The following is a 17,533-nucleotide window of genomic DNA, read 5'->3' on the forward strand; positions in this document are numbered from 1 at the left end:
ACAGTTTGGTTTACTCAAGTTCTGGCAGGGTTAACACCGGGAGATCAGTCATAAAGGCAAACCAATCCAAAAGAAACAGGCAGGGAATCCGTAGTAGGCTCAGAACAGCCAGATACGGGATCACATCAGGAGGAGCGCTGGAGAGCTCGGCTGGAACACACAAGACAATCTGACAGGGAACCAGTGCAAGTGGAGGGCTTGAATAGTGAGGGACTGATGTGCTGCAGGTGAGATGGCTATGGACAACCAGGTGGATGAGAGCTGATGTGGGCAGCGGGGCAGGATCTGAAATGACCGGAGAGTTTAGTAAACAGGCCGGAAGGATGAAAACAATCTAAGATTTGGTGGAATGTGTGACACAATTGATCTTTTCACTAATTTAGCAGCTATAGTTTTCCATGTTATACCACTTTCTCTTATTTTTGGTTAATGTCTTCCCTAATGGAGAGACACGCATCAGAGCTTACCTTTATGTGTCCCTGGAGAGTTCAGTGGCTGTTAATATCCTGGAACTCAAAAGGGAAAAATCCAGCAGCGTCATTAGAGAAAAGACTCGCTGCTCAGTTCTTACCTCATTACAAACCACCCAGAAATCCATTTGGCTCAATGTGCCGCCAATAAATCGACCACTTGAATGCATCGTTTCCTGAGACGTTAACATTTGTATATTGAATAAATGCCAATGGTGAGTTACCTCATTTCCTGCTCAACTGGTGGAGATGTGTCGTATTTAATGATTATGAATGTCAAGAGACTTCCCAGCTTGTTCGCTGGATAGATTCAATTTGTTTTGGGACATAAAGCTGGGACATGCACGTGTCTATTTCCTTCTCGGCTGTAGATTATTTGGAGACAAAGACGTTGAAGAGCTCCTGCAGGGTCAGTCAATACTATTGACTACAGTCTCGTTTGCCTGTAATTCGGGTCTTGATAAATGGGGTCAGCATGTGCATATGCTGTGTGTGTGTGTGTGTGTGTGTGTGTGAGTTAATTCAGTAAAAGAGGTTCCCATTTCCCAACAATGACAAATGGTAACATATAACAAGCACTTGTTCCTCAGGGACTAAGTGAGAAATATGATTCTCTAGATGCTTATGGTCAACGGGGAGGTTGTTATTTTGTTTTAGCTGATGTATCATCAATGTTTCCTATTAGCGTGTTGGTTTTGCCATGACTTCCTCTGGCATTACTCCGCCATGTTTCCTTTCCTCTTAAAGAAATTGTTTAACATTTGTCATACCCTTTCTCGGCAAGAATGAAATGAAGACGGATACTATTCTAGTGTCTGGGCGCTGCAGGCTACTGTGTGAGCTCAGGCCTGGAGATGATTAGCTTAGCATAAAGGGAGAACACCTGGCTCTTTTCAAAGTTAAGAAATATATGTATGTATGTATGTATGTATGTATGTATGTATATGTATGTATGTATGTATGTATATGTGTGTATATGTATATATATATATATATATATATATATATATATATATATATATATATATATACATATACACATATATATATATATATTTCTTAACTTTGAAAAGAGCCAGGCGTTCTCCCTTTATGCTAAGCTAATCATCTCCAGGCCTGAGCTCACACAGTAGCCTGCAGCGCCCAGACACTAGAATAGTATCCGTCTTCATTTCATTCTTGCCGAGAAAGGGTATATATATCCATCCATCCATCCATCCATCCATTTTCAATACCGCTTATCCTCATTAGGGTCGCGGGGGCGCTGGAGCCTATCCCAGCTGACATAGGGCGAAGGCAGGGGACACCCTGGACAGGCCGCCAGTCCATCGAGGGCAGGGTATATATATATATATATATATATAAAAGTAAGACCTTGTGGGTGTATGATTTTGCTTTGCCCAGGGTAACGTATTCCGTTCTGTCGGACAGATATGAGGTGAACCAGTTATGTATTTTATCAGAGAGTCCAATGGTGTATTTCAGATGGTGAAGGAGGATGTTGTGGTCAACTGTATCAAAAGCAGCTGTTAAGTCCAGGAGGATGAGTAGAGATGGGGAACCGGTATCTGCTGCCATCATGAGGTCATTGGTGACCCTTACCAAGGCTGTTTCAGTGCTATGGCCAGGGCGGAAACAAGACTGAAACTTCTCAAAAAGGTTATTGTCTTTGAGGTGATCGTGAAGTTGTGCTGCAACTGTTTTTTCCAGAACTTTGGACAGAAATGGAAGATTTGAAATGGGCCTGTAGTTGGAGAAAACTTCTGGATCCAGGTTGTTTTTTTTAGTAGTGGTCTGATGACAGCAGTTTTTAACGCAGATGGGATATGGCTGTAGCGATACTCGGTAGCGACACTCTGTAGCGACACTCTGTAGCGACACTCTGTAGCAATACATACACTGTAGTGATACTCTGTAGTGATACTGTGGCTCGTGGCCCACTGAGTGTGATTAACCCGTCTAACTGGTCGTGATACAGCCAATACTTTGTAATGCTTTAAAATCTTTTAGAGAGAACCAAGCTAGCAGTTTTCCTTTGTTCCCAGTCTTTCTGCTAACCTAAGCTAACTGTGTCCCGGCTCTAGCTTCATATTTAGCGCAAAGAAATGAAAAATGAGTGGTATAAATCTACTTTGTCTGAGATTGTCCCGATTTCAAGTTGGGTGTCTCGACTTCCGACAAATATCTCAAACACTGACATTTTCCCGGTTTAACCACAGGGAAAATGTTAATATTGTTTAACTTGTTTTTAACGCTCATATAGACGCTTGTCATGCTCCGTCTCATTAACGAAATATGGAAACATAAACGTCTCGACAGATTCCCATGCGTGTGTCAATCAACAATCAATCAATGTGTCGCTGCCAAGGCTGTTGCTATGACGCTTGCTTCGGTATGCAGCTATTTTGTGTTTGGTTACTAAACGGGATCTGACAATCAATAGTTATTTTACCCTTACGCAATAGTTTACTAGTGTTATAACAGTTTTCATCATTTTCTTTGCCTGCTGAGTCACTGTCCATGGTGTTGAAGCGCTGAGAGCGATGACATAATGGACCTTTTTACCAGCAGTCTGACTTGTCAAAGGTGGGAAGAGCGCAGGTGTTACTAATTACGCTAACGATGGCTCCCTGAAAGTCAAGCGTCCCAGTGATGCCGCCGCGCAGCATGCGCCGTACCGGGACGATGGAATCAAAGCAGCTAAACGGATTTCAGCCGTCATTAATGTCATCATTCACACCTGGGATTTTCCCACACTGTGACAAGTCTAATTGTCTTTCAGTGAAATGGGTCCATTGTCCCACCACCTGGCTCGAAAACTATGGTCTCCCTGAATAACACTGGCATTTATGAATGAATGTGGTACAGATTTAATGAGATGATATGCGTTTGGCCGCTCGGATACAAGCGGCCGAAATGAGCTTCCTCCGTAGGGTGGCCGGGCTCAGCCTTAGAGATAGGGTAAGGAGCTCGGACATCAGGGGGGAGCTTGGAGTCGAGTCGCTGCTCCTTCGTGTCGAAAGGAGTCAGCTGAGGTGGTTCGGGCATCTAGTCAGGATGCCTCCTGGACGCCTCCCATTAGAGGTTTTCCGGGCACGTCCAACTGGTAGGAGGCCCCGGGGAAGACCGAGGACACGCTGGAGGGATTATATCTCCCGGCTGGCCTTGGAACGCCTCGGGATCCCCCAGAATGAGCTGGAAAGTGCTGCGGGTGAGAGGGAAGCCTGGGTCGGCCTGCTGAACCTGCTGCCACCGCGACCCGACCCCGGATAAGCGGGTGATAATGGATGGATGGATGGATATGCGTTTGATCCGGGAGCACATTTGTTCGAGGCCAACTTTTGATACGCAATCGCACTCTTTTCTTTGATACTTTGATGCAAATGTCCATATACAGCATATAAAGCAATAGATGGGGCAGTTTAATTGATGAGACGCTTGTTCATGAGCCAGCGCCACTTGCAACACAACACGTGAGGTAGACATTTCCTGTCGAAATCGGCAACATATTTGGTCTCATGTCTTCCCACTGCATGTACTCGTCGACCAATCAGCTACCAGTTCTGCGTGTATCCGTCTCACTCTTCTTTAAATGGGAGTTATGACGGATATGTAACCTGATTCTGCCAGGGTATATTCATCCATACAGCTCAAGTTCAGCCTCGGCAGTGATTTATTTACTTCCACCATGTTCAGCCAGGCAGATACTGGATATTGTACTGTTGATAATTGGTAATCTGTGTAACGGGATCTCCGATGTTTAAGTGAGCTGAACAAACTCATTTTTAGTACTCAACTCATGTCGGCTCTGCAAACATCATTATTAAAGTGGAAACATGATATTGGGAAACAATTACAACTATTTAGACCAGACCCAATGGCATACATGATATACAAAGAAGAATAGCATTTAGCTTTGGCCAACATCATAATTCAGTAAAATATTAGAAATACCATATGAGGATATCCCTTCAATTGAACCCCCAAAAAAGAAGGCAAAAGCACAATATAACATTCAGCTAACTTACATTACCAAAAGGTAAGAGTAGATGCAATGAAACCACACAGGCCTAGTTTGCCATGGATACGGTCCCTGCAATGAGAACATTAGTATCCAAATTGCATGAACTAGGTTAAGAATACCATTTCAGTTTCAGTCACAGATGTGGCAGCAGACCACTGCAGAATTATTCTCCACACTATAGGAACAGGTGGGTAGACATGGCTACTACTGATGAGTTAGAGCAAACAACTCTTACTGAGAATTGAGAAGGCATGGCTTATTGGAGTTTTAAATAAAAAAAGATAACCATGCATTCTGCTGTGCAGAATAAAAAGGTGATGATATAGCTCTAAACATGTTCATGCTTTGCACTTGCATTGAGTTATTGGATGCCACTGATTTTTTTTCTTCACAGCCTTCAAATAATTGCTGCTTTTATGCTGTAGGAATGCATTGAAAATGGAAACACTAACAAAGTAAAGGAAACCTTTGTTGCTACTGTAAAATGTTTCCAACGACTGCTGGTGTCTCATGTCAAATCTATATTAAATAAAGAGCATTAAGTAATTGGTGCACACAAGTTATTTAATCGAGACGAAGCAAATTACCTACAATGTACTCAAGGTACGTTCATTTTTGTATGCTTACCCCCAAATACATTGAATATTGGACATACTGTCTGAATGGAGCTTTCTAACTTTGGAAAACATATCCCTGTGGTTGTCGTAGTGATGTCATCAGGGTTATCTCAGTTTGGGTTTGGAGACTATATGTTCATCATAATAACTGGTAACATCCAAACTGGTATGTTCTCACCCATAGCTTTCAAAACAGAGTTTAAAGGATGTGGGCAAGTAAAGGGTCGAATGAAAGGCGCTATTGAGTTGCATTGTGGGAAATGGAGGATCCAGGTTTTTTTTTTGGAGCTTGGCCCCTAATAGAGGATGAAAGTCCCAATAATCATAACTGGTATATGATGCTTAGATGTTTTGGGATTTTGTTGATTTTAATAAGCCTCTTGGGAGCATAACTGGGTCCTTATTTCTATCAAATGTGTCACATTGACACATTCACATGGACAGGTTGCCAGACTATCGCAGGACATATTTATGGCAGATGACTTAAATTATAGATTATGGTCTTCATCACAAACACAGAACAATGCAATTTAGAAATAGTTTTTAATTTACTTTACTGTCCTTTATGTTGGTACATGTACACATTTAGCCTGTCCCCAGTGCAAAGTAACAAACAATAACTGAGTTTAACAATATCATAAATTTTTTGGGGGGACTATTTTCATATACATATTTTCACTGTATGTCCCTGAAGTAATTATCCTCCCTGTTAGATAGTATCTTCTCAAAAAAGACGACAATACCATTGAGACCACTTTCGGGAAGTGACATAATTGTTGTGGAGGGAACTCAAATAATGTAGCTCATAATTTTCAACCATTATGTACCACGCTGTTAGGTCTATAGACCAATATAAACCAGTACAGTATTAAGGAATATTATTTGAGATGGTTAAACAAGCCACTATTCTTATATAATGCAACAAAAATAGAAGTTATGAGACAGAATTGTTGCTGCATAACAGGAATGACTCGATTAAGCGGACAAAGCGTGTCCCAAAACGAGAGTGAATCCGGGGTTGGCTTTAATTTGCTGGCGAGGAGCCAACTGTGATTACAAATTGCAACAAGCAAATCCTACTCATTGTGCATTTTTAACATAACACACTTTTAGTGTAGGAGGAAAAAAAGGGAGAAAACAAATTGAGAAAGAATTGGAGATCGAGCTAGACTGAGCCTGTGATCATTAAAGGCACAGCACAGAGAGGCTCGTAGATAGAGCCTCGCTGCTCCTGAGGGAGGGACGGTGCTAGTGTTATAATTGGAGAAGATGGACTGTCCACACTCTCTCTGTGCTTTATTGGAGCGCTTACGAGCATCTTTCTAATTCCATTGGCCGAGCACAGGTGACCATAATCCTGACCGCAGGCTTGATTTGAGTGCTCAGAGGAGTAGCGGAAGTGAGCGGCACTGTACAGTCTGAAAACTTAAGTGTGCTGCGTGAGCGTGTGTGATGGGAGGAGGATATCACATTATCGGCCGAAGGGCTGAAGGGGTTGCTGCCGGCTTGAGGGAGTGCCTGCCAGTTTGCGATTGTCAGTGTGTGAGTTCCTGTGCTTGTGCCAAAAGATTCATACGCGTGTTTCACCTGGGAGACGGCACAAGCTGTAAAGTATCAATGATGATGGTGGATTCTGCCTCAGTAACTCGGGTGATGAATCAACTGAACAATGTCACAGATCCTGGACGACTCTGCTTCTGTGGGCATGTACGCGTTTCAATGCATGCAGGCCTGTAGATGCTGACATCCATGACAAATCCACTCATTTTGTTCAATTAGATTTTCAGCAGAAGACCCCGAGCAGTAGCATCCTGCATGTGTGTGTGTGTGTGTGTGTGTGTGTGTGTGTGTGTGTGTGTGTGTGGCTGCCCATATAAACTCGAATGAATCTTAATCAGAGAGTAAATATCGATGTCGAATGGGATACAATGATTTTCCAGTTTAAGCAGCAGTGACCTTTAACTAGGCTTTCTCTCTAATTGGTGGCTTGTGACAGAATGCTTTGAGACTGTCTGCGTTGAAACATAAAGCAAGAGAGAATTTTTTTGAATAATAGTACAGTTATCGGTACATTTAATTACTTTTAATGTCAGATGCTTAAAAAGCTGGAACCAAATCTGCCAGGTGTAATTTTCCTTTTAAAATTCCTTGTAATTATTAAGTATCCAAAATTGGGGGCGTACCTATGTCCCTGGTGTCTTATATTTCCAAGGTTCTATGTTCACAAGCACTATGTTCCAGGGTCACATGATCCCAGGACCTTTATCAAAAGTCCTATGCTCCTAGGGCCCTATAGGCGACTGGGTCTCAGTGGTAGAGCAGGGTCGACCTTCAATCAGAGGATCGGCGGTTTGATCCCCGGCTCCGCTAGTCCATGTCCATGTTTTCTCGGGCAAGACACTTAACCCCAAATTGCTCCCGTAGTTGTGGCTACGGTGTGTGAATGTTGTTTGAATGTTAGTTAGTCCTGATGGGCAGGTGGCACCTTGCATGGTAGCTCCCGTCATCAGTGTGTTAATGGGTGAATGATGACAAGTACCGTGTTTTCCGCACTATAGGGCGCACTGTCAATGAATGGTCTATTTTCGATCTTTTTTTCATATATAAATCGCACCCGACTATAAGGCGCATTAAGTCAGTCAGTCAAACTTTATTAAACGTGTTCACAATAACTCAACATTGTTCAAACGTTAATGAGCGTATTCACAATAACTCCCAACCTTGTTCAGTTGTAACACGTAAAAAAAACAGTCTGATACCGCTAAATCAAACGTTAGCATAACTCTGTGTGGTCATCTTCTTGCTTCCTCCACTTCCGTACCATTGATTCATTAATGTTGAATTCTCTCGCAGCTGCTCTATTCCCATGTTCTACTGCGTGACTGATAGCCTTGAGTTTGAAGTCCGCGTCGTAAGCGTGTGTCTTGACAGGTGCCATTTTGGGGTCCTTATACACACACACACACTGTAATATTATGGCGAAGCACAGTATGTATTACTCCGCGACGCTCCTGACTACGGTAGCCCGTTGGGCTGCTGCTGCTCTGGTAGCGCTGGAAGCAGAAGTTATCGAGACGGAGTCGGTGAAACTCCCCGAGCTGTGTGAGCCTACGGGTAGATGTTCCGACGTTTATGGGATGTCCACAACAAGTATAAAGCAGAACTAGTGGTTATTTCGACTGTGGTGGATGGAAGAAATTATAACAGTTTTTACAGAGACAAGCCACAAAGATAAGCCACGCCCCCTTTTCGCAACTGGTTGCGAAAGACACAAATGAACACAACTTGACTGGCGAATAAACTGACGCGAGTTATGAAGCCGTTTGGTGTGAACGCACCATAATGCTACAAGCAGTGCGGCTTTGTAGTTTACCAAAGTCGTACTAAAACATTTAGACAGAGCGCCGTGTACCACACAAAATCACTTCGAGGTCAGTAAGCAGAACCAGAATTTATTCATAAAAAAGGCGCTCCGGATTATAAGGCGCACTGTCGTTTTTTGAGAAAATGTAAGGCTTTTAAGTGCGCCTTTATAGTGCGGAAAATACGGTAGTGTTGAAGCTTTGAGTAGTCGGAAGACTAGAAAAGCGCTACACAAATACAGTCCATTTACCATCTATGTTCCCACGGTCCTATATTTTCAAGATCCTATGTTCCCACGGTCCTATATTTCCAAGATCCTATGTTCCTTGGATCCGAGGGTCCTAAGTTCCCAGGGTCAATTTTTCCAAGATCCTATGTTACTCGGGTTCTATGTTCCCAGGGTCCTCAGTTCCCATGGATCTATATTTCCAAGTTCCTATGTTCCCATGGTTCTATATTTCCCAGTGCAATATTCTATGTTTCCCAGTTCAATATTCTATCCTAACACAAAAACTTACTCATTTGAACCCAAATCACTATCTTTTCCTCAACCTAAGTGACACCAAAGGGTAAGCAGTGAGTTTAAAAGTGAAGCCAAGGGGTCCTGACCACGCATTTGTATGTGATGAATTGGGAATGAGAACAGGTTTGTGGAACATAGAACCCTGGGAGAGAACATATAGAGGTTGTGTACATAGGACCCTGTGAGAGAACATGTTGATGTTCCCATTATGTGCATCCTAAATCTGGAGAATTACCCTGGGAACATCAAAGGGACCCCTCCAAAAATGTAGTACAACTTTGCTCTTTTCACTTGTTATGTATGATTCTGTAACGGGGAGGTCTGTGTCAGCCCAATGTGTACTAGAGATCAGAGTTTCCCCTGAAAGAAGCCTCATTTGGACCATTATCTCATGATCGCACCACTCGCTCCACCACCATCACACGTTATTTTCAGACGTGTTAATTGGGAAAAGAGCTCGGCATATGCATGGCAGTGGCTAAGTTGTGAAAACAGGGGTCTTCTCACAGGAAGACAGCAGTCATTTAAATCTGACGGCAGACACCTCAAGTTCATCCAATAACTGATTTAGAGATGCAACAAATATCCCAAACCAGCTTGCGTATCATTTAAATGATCAAGACATGATGTCGCTGTGAGAGAAACACCTGCTGAGGAGTCACGCTGTGGCGGCATGTTGCAGATGTGATTAAAAAGGATCCATGGGAGTTTTTTTTTCTACTGGAGGTGTAATCCATATCTGAGGTGCAAAGACTTATGTAACATATTATAATCTACCTTCTGTTGAATCTCCTCTTTGATGTTTGGTGATTTGACTCAGCCGTTACTTTACCCTCACCAAACCTGAACCTGCATTGAAGCTTAACATTACAAACCCAATGTCTAACACTGTTTGCCCAATTGCAAGCTAAGTAGTTGTCTTTTATTCTAAATGGGACTGGTGACTCATCTAGTGTTCCCCATGAATCACCTGCAGTCGAGGTAGACCCATCACAGTTGAATGAGGTCTACCTGCTAATGCCATTCGACCTCTACAGCTCATCCAGAATGCAGCTGCTCGACTGGTCTTCAACCTCCCGAAAATTTACCCACACTACTCCGCTCCTCCGCGACCTTCACTGGTTACCGGTGGCCGCCCGCATCCGCTTCAAAACATTGGTACTTGCGTACCGTGCTGCGAACAGATCGGGTCCGGTCTACATCCAGGACATGGTCTAACCTCACACCCCAGCCCGTTCACTTCGCTCGGCTTCTGCCAATCGGCTTGTAGCTCCGTCACTTCGAGCTAAACACTCAACAAAATCACGACTGTTTGCTGTGCTGGCTCCTCATTGGTGGAACGAGCTCCCCATTGACATGAGGACAGCAGAAAGTCTCTACATCTTCCATCGCAAACTAAAAACCCATTTTCGCTTATACCTTGAATAGGGAAGGTAGAGCCGTAGTAGCACTTTAGTAGCACTTAAATGTCTCTTACTGATAGCACTTTGTAGTTTAACTTTATTGAAGAAATTGTACTTGCTTGATTCTTGTTGTTCTGAGTTTTGACTCATGGTTTAATGCACTTATTGTAAGTTACTTTGGATAAAAGCGTCAACTAAATGATATGTAATGTAATGAACCGTATATATATCCTTTTGACACTTCTCAACGGGTTTGGGTGCATTCATGCCTGGGGGATTTGTGGGTCAGGGACGGCCTCCCGTTTATGGAGGATCCTCTCGAGTGCATTTCACCGTAGCAGCGCATCGGCCAAGATTCAGCTGGTCTTGGTACGGCTGAAGATGTCTGTGGGCTCTGACCGTGAGCGTTACAGCACCCCTCATGGCCGTGGACTGTAGTGCTCGCTGCGCCCTCTCTCCCTGGGTGGCCTGTCTGCGATGTTGGCAATGCGGACCCCTTCTCTCTGACCATGCTTTGTGGATGTGACTTTTTGGCTGTCATCACTATTAATATCTATACAACCAATATGTTTGTTTAAATGTTGACCAGATTGATGCATTTTAACTTTAAAAATGTACCAAATTCAGGGTGAAATTAATTTTTGTTCATATCACAATATGTATTGCATACATCGTGCAGCCCTAGTTTAGTGCCTCTTTTTGGCCACTGGTAGCGCTGTGGAGCAATGTTTTTGCAAGGGGGTTCCTTATTTGTTTGTATCTCATGCACTCATTCACATGTATGTATGTATGTGCATGAGAGCACGACCCTGCAAAACCCTTTGCTGTTGTCAGTTTCAGCCTATTCCAGGGGCCAATGATACTATGAAGTCCCCTGCAGCCCCCAAAAACCCTTTTCCCATAGACCACCACTAAAAGAAGAGACATCACTTCCGGTATTTAAAATATTGATAATAAGAGAAAAAACTGTATTAATATATGAATGCATTGTATTTCTTTACAGGACAATGTGGACCTAGGAGAGCTGATGTTCTCATTGTGCTATCTCCCCACGGCTGGCAGGCTCACCATCACCATGATCAAAGCCAGAAATCTCAAAGCCATGGACATCACAGGAGCTTCAGGTGAGTGCTGACTGACAACGCAGTCAGACGTACACACATATTATTCAAGCGCTTAATCAATGTAGTATTTTGTTAAGTGGCTTTCCATGCCAAGACATTTTGGGCATCCTCGCTGAATTTGCCACGTTTTACCTCTCTCCAGATCCGTATGTGAAAGTGTCCCTGATGTGTGAAGGCCGCAGGCTAAAGAAGAGGAAGACGTCAACCAAGCGCAACACTCTGAACCCTGTGTACAATGAAGCCATTGTGTTTGATGTTCCCCCTGAGAACATCGACCAGATCAGCCTGCTCATAGCTGTCATGGACTATGATCGGTGAGTGAGTTAACTACGTACAGTGTCTTTTTTAGGTGGGAAAAATGGTGGGGAACATGCTTTGGAAGGATAATGGACAAACATTTTTTATTTAAATTGAAATGTACGCCTTTATTGCATTGCATTTTTATTTTTGGGTTGGGTTTGTTGGACTTTGCTTGGTTATCTAGTTTTTGGTTGGTTAGTTGTTTTTAGGTTTCATGACCAGGGTTGTGCTGCAGCAGACACAACAGTTTTATTCAGTATACTTCAATACAATGTTCAAAGGGTCAGCAGTTATTGCTCTCAGTGCAACAGACCCATGTGCAAGGATAATGACAGTCAACGTTGTCTGTGATGACACATTTACAAAAGTGTCAATTTGTTTTCATCACAATTGTTTAAAACAGTCTTCCTGATAATGGAAATTGACAACCAGATCCAGTGATGGGGGTCTTAGGGCCATAGGCAAAATAATTAAATGTGCTCCAGCTGCATGCAGTGAAGCCCACAGTGTGCAGAATATTTTCTAGCAAAAAGGGCAGCCTTTGGTTGGTTGGTTGTTTTAGGCTCTGTGTAGTGTTTTCTTTGTTGGAAGGACACCCCTAAGGGCATTTATTATGTTTTATCAACCATAGAGGCATCCAAGACTTATTTTTGTTCAAACATGGGGGCACCAAACTAAATGAATGTATTCACTTATGAACTCATAAAAAGTTAGATTTGTGAGAAACAATCTTTCCTCTACATAGGGCGACAGGAAAATTCATGTAATGAAATTATTTCTTAAAATCCCGGGTGATGACACAATTTTGTGGAAAATATATTACAAAAAACATTCAGCTATGTATCTAATAATATTGAAAATGAACAAGTTTATAGCCCACGGAGGCATTAAAAGGTCTTGAATGTATCAGAGGGTTACATTTCAGAAAAAGGTGACATTTTCTGACCGGTCGGTCTCCATGTGTTGTTCTTTCTGTCCTGCAGGGTCGGACATAATGAAGTGATCGGGGTGTGCAGGGTGGGCAACGAGGCGGAGAGCCTCGGGCGAGACCACTGGAACGAGATGCTGACATACCCACGGAAACCCATTGCCCACTGGCACCCACTCATAGAGGTATCGGCTGCTTGTGTATTGGTAAAATACATTCATATGAATGTTGAAATCTTTGGTTTTATAATAAAACTCAAAGCATCATCTAAAGAGTCTACCGCCATGCTAGCACCTGTGTGAGGCTGTACTTTGACTTCAATGCTAATGCTAACATGCTCAAGCTAACAATGCTAACATTCTGGCGTTTAGCAGGTTTACTTTTGGCACGTCAGCATGCTAGCATTTGTTTATGGGGTCAGATCAGGCTCAATAATTGCAAATTCACACAGATAGACTTACAAATGCAAACACAAGATTTACAAATGCGCACAGAACAATTTACAAATATGTTCGATTTACAAATGCACACAGAAGGATTTACAAATAAATTAGACTCACAAATGCACGCAGAACGACGTGTCTGTGTTTATTTATTTGTCAATCGCACTGCATTTGTTCGTGGATTCTTCACATGTGTGTACGAATTTATGAGACTCCCCTGCCGGGGCTAGATCCGCAAATGCGTTTTTTCAACATAGACGCAGCTGTAGCCAATCAGATGTCGCCCTCTTTTTCAACCAATCACATGAGCGTCATTCGCTTTATTTGCGCCTTAGAGGGGGCGTGGCTTATCTCCGTGGGTGAACTTTTCGCTTCGCTCTATTCGCATCATTCGTGCCGCGCCAAGATTTACAAGATTATACCGAACTTTAATTTATTTGTAAATCCTTCCGTGTGCATTTGTAAATCAAACATATTTGTAAATTGTTCTGTGTGCATTTGTAAATCTTGTGTTTGCATTTGTAAGTCTCTCTGTGTGCATTTGCAATTATTGAGACTGATCTGACCCCGTATTTGTTGATTAACACAAAGTACAGTTGAGGCTGATGGGGATGTCACAAGTTTAGCTAGTTATTTGGTCGTAAAACAAAGTATTGGACAAATGAAAACATTTGATCCGGTGATTGCTCTATATAAGAATGTAGAGATTATCAAACCTGTGGAACCTGAATTTCAAGACATTTCACACAAATATCGACCTTATGGGGAAGCCAGTGGAAAAAAACAGGGATCCACAAAGTCAAGAAGATTCATCCTCTGGAGACCATGACTTCATGCTAAAGATATGTTATGCGGCGTTTCTTGCCTACTGTTTGTAAACGCAACATTCAAAGCTGGTCCCAGCCCTCGATAGAACAGACACGCAGACCTGCAGCTCTACATTTTTTTATAAAATCCCAAACTCACCTGCCCCTTGTTATTGGCTGGGGGTTACATGACCACTGCCCAATGGCTGACGCAGAGAAACGCCCTGAACACAGCAAAATAAGAAAGAAAAATACAGGTAGAGGACAAGGTCTCTACAGACACCACCACACACTTAAGTGGGTAATAACTGGTGACTGAAAGTTGTTAGCCTTAATCCTCCGGAGAACATGAATGTTGACATGACTTAAAACGTGGCACATGAGGTCAGAATGACTTTCTCGTTGATTGGTCGTCCACTGCTGATGAATACAAAACAATCAGATCACCTGGATGTGAAGAGCCTTCAATGTAGACTATGGGTTGGATTTCACTTCCGTGGCCTGGTCTTTCAGACTCAAGCAAAAATATACTTCTGTAGGAATATTTAAAGAATAAATACACAAAAGGGGAGTAGAGTACAGAAGAGTGAACACAAGCTAAAGAGTCTTCATTCAAAACAGAAGAACACCCAGAAACATTAATGAAGAGACTTCTATATGAGTCTCGTATTTCACGTTACCACGTTGTGCATTTCGTTTTAAAAATAGAGAAAGAAACAATTACATAACAAAAATACTGCATGACCCTCTGTATACTTGACAGAGAGAGAGAGAGAGAGAGAGAGCTCCATTCACTGAGCCGTTTCTATTTCTGAATCCCTGCCCACACTCATTATAAAAATTTAAAATAATTCCAAGACAGATGCTGGACTGATTCATGTAAATTCATGTTGAGTTGTCAAAGCTACTTCTATTTGTATTCAGCTAAAGGAGTCAGAAGATAAAACGCTTTAGAATTGCTGTCCGGATCAATTTGAGGCCCATCATCACCTATGGAACCCATCACCATCTGCTTCAGCTCTACAAAGATATGTGTTGGAATGTTTAATAATCCCGAGTAGATGTTATGGACTCCAGCTAGCTGGTTAGCTGTTTAACGTAGGTCGTCATGAGGACCGTTGACACAAACCCTCTGTAGACATCATTATTTTAGACCTGAGGTCTGGCCATGCTCATTATGAGGAGTATTATTCCGTCTCTAATGAACGTGTCTGACTTTCCTCAGCCACCCTAATGACATTTCCATCTAAAATCAGGCCAGCTAACGTCTAATGAGTATCTATTTTGATTGCCTTACCATTCAGATGACTTACTTAACCTCTGCGTGCTGCTTTTCCCAAGTGATACCGACGCTTTGGAACGATGGCTGCGACAAGTATTTCATTTAACAGAGAGATTTGAGCTCAGGCTACCTTGAGATTAAAAAAGAAATAATAATAATAACAGACGTAGACGTATGGGGCTCTGGTATAGCTTGTGACCCTGTCAATAACGAGTTGGCTCCGTCCTAAAACATACCCTGCTTTACTGTCTATCATTAACTAAATGAACATCATGCTGTATTGAAGAAGACTAGAAACTAGAGATTGAGACCATGAACTCACATTTACAATGTTTACTGGGAGAATAAATCAAGAGAGAAGAAGGTTAATTTTCTCATAGACTTCTATACAACCAGACTTCTTTTGTGGTCGCCCCCTGAAGGCCATCAGAAGGAACGCAAGGCCCTTCCTCACTGGTCCACACACACATGCACTAAAAGGTACGCAAGACTGAACCCACTTCATAACTAAGTAAGAAAGAAAGTTGAACACACAGAATGACTTCATTGTATTACTCCACTGTATCTTTATATGACAAATAGCCGTTTGATGCTATATTAATGCTCCGTATAGAGAACCTTTAAAAAAAAAAAAAAAAAAAACGATACACCATGGCTTTTCTAGGTAGAAAAGCAGAACTTGTAAAGAAAGTGAGAGCTTGTTTCAAAGATGGATATGAGGAAGTTTCAACAACGGCTTGCTCTCTTCAGGTATCAAGCTGTCATCCATTGTGACTCTAAAACATCGTGAACTTTGCACTAACACAAATAACAAGATACAGCTTGAAGATGAAAGTTGTTCTTAACTGTTTCTTTTACTTTTCGGACCGATAGGACTGCAGATTTTGTTATTTGTGCCCTGCGGTGCTTTGCATCAGGCAATCTGTTTCATTGTTATGGAATACACAGTTCAAGTTCAAGTCTTCTTTCAGAATATGTCTTCCAAGTATTTTCACTTCACTTGCGTGTGTACGTGTGAGTGAGAAGAGCAAGAAAATGGCATCCTGTTACCTGGATTCTTCTCCCGTCTTGGTGCTCTTGTCTAATCAGCGCATATTCAAATGATCTTTATAGTGCATTTATACGAGCTGTCCGCTCAAACGTGCACGTTTTATCGAGATGAAATGAATGAAGCTCCCCATTAAAAAAATGTATATAAAATATAAGAGATTTAAATATGCGTGGATGCACACACAGCGCCTGTCTTAATCGGGAGACGTGCGCACTCAATCACTGCAGATATTTGATAAAGTAAAGCAATGTCTCAAATAGAAAGCAGCTTTCAACGGTGCGCCGCGATCCTTTGTGTCGTGAATTCGCCCCTCGGCGTGTGTTAACGGGAACGCACTGAGAAGTAAATGAAGTGTTAGTGTCACACTTGGTGTTGGTGGGGGGGTCAGTGACCCTGCAGCCGCCAACGACGGTGAAGCTTGAAGAGCTCTCATGCCGTCTCCAGGGCCACTTGTGTAGCACTAAAACACACACACACACACACACACACACACATGCAGGTTCTGTCAGACACTCTCCAGTAGCCGTGGCCATTAGCAGCAGCACTGGACTACAGCAGCAGGACCTGAGATCTAGACTAATGGCTTATTTGGGTTTCTTTAAAAGATCCACATGGAAGTCTCAAGGGGAACCGGGCCCGCTAGATATGTCACACGCACACACAATTATAACACATAAAGCACTCACACATCAAAACTAATGGATTATTTCAACATGCAACATCTGTGTCTCTTTCTGACACACACACACACACACACACACACACACACACACACACACACACGCACACACACACACTTAGTTTTCCATACCACTTTAGGCTGTAAAGGCTCTTCTGAAGTGTTGGAGTGAGCCTCACACTGACCCTCTGACCACAGTCTGAGAGCATTAATAATTCAGCACTGTAAACACACACACACACACACACACACACACACAGGACCAACAAGAAGATGCCGTGGAATCCCCCAGAGTCCTTTCGAGCTGGTTCTGAGGCTATTGATCGGAAAGCAAAGAAAACAAGGAATACAGGAAGCTCATGTGGACTCCACTTGCGGTAGAGTAAGACGAGAGGCGCACTGCAGGGGGCGCTCTCGTGAAGCGACCACTTCTTACATACGGTCATGGGTTATTATAGTACTGGTGTGAACCAATCATATTGCTTGAATTAGTTGTCCACCGCTTTGGTCGAGAATACAT

The 17,533-nt window shown here is 42.6% G+C and overlaps 1 protein-coding gene across 1 annotated transcript in view; it reads left to right on the plus strand.

Moving 5' to 3' along the window:
* Nucleotides 1-17,533, plus strand: part of syt9b (synaptotagmin IXb) — a 42,958-nt gene that overhangs the window by 24,647 nt on the left and 778 nt on the right. Inside the window, exons 5-7 of the mRNA XM_034535491.1 lie at nucleotides 11,404-11,524; nucleotides 11,667-11,838; nucleotides 12,808-12,937. Coding sequence (XP_034391382.1) covers nucleotides 11,404-11,524; nucleotides 11,667-11,838; nucleotides 12,808-12,937 — 423 coding nt within the window. The remainder of the gene's footprint in view (nucleotides 1-11,403; nucleotides 11,525-11,666; nucleotides 11,839-12,807; nucleotides 12,938-17,533) is intronic.

This window comes from Cyclopterus lumpus, chromosome 6 (assembly GCF_009769545.1).
Source record: "Cyclopterus lumpus isolate fCycLum1 chromosome 6, fCycLum1.pri, whole genome shotgun sequence".
Lineage (NCBI taxonomy): Eukaryota > Metazoa > Chordata > Actinopteri > Perciformes > Cyclopteridae > Cyclopterus > Cyclopterus lumpus.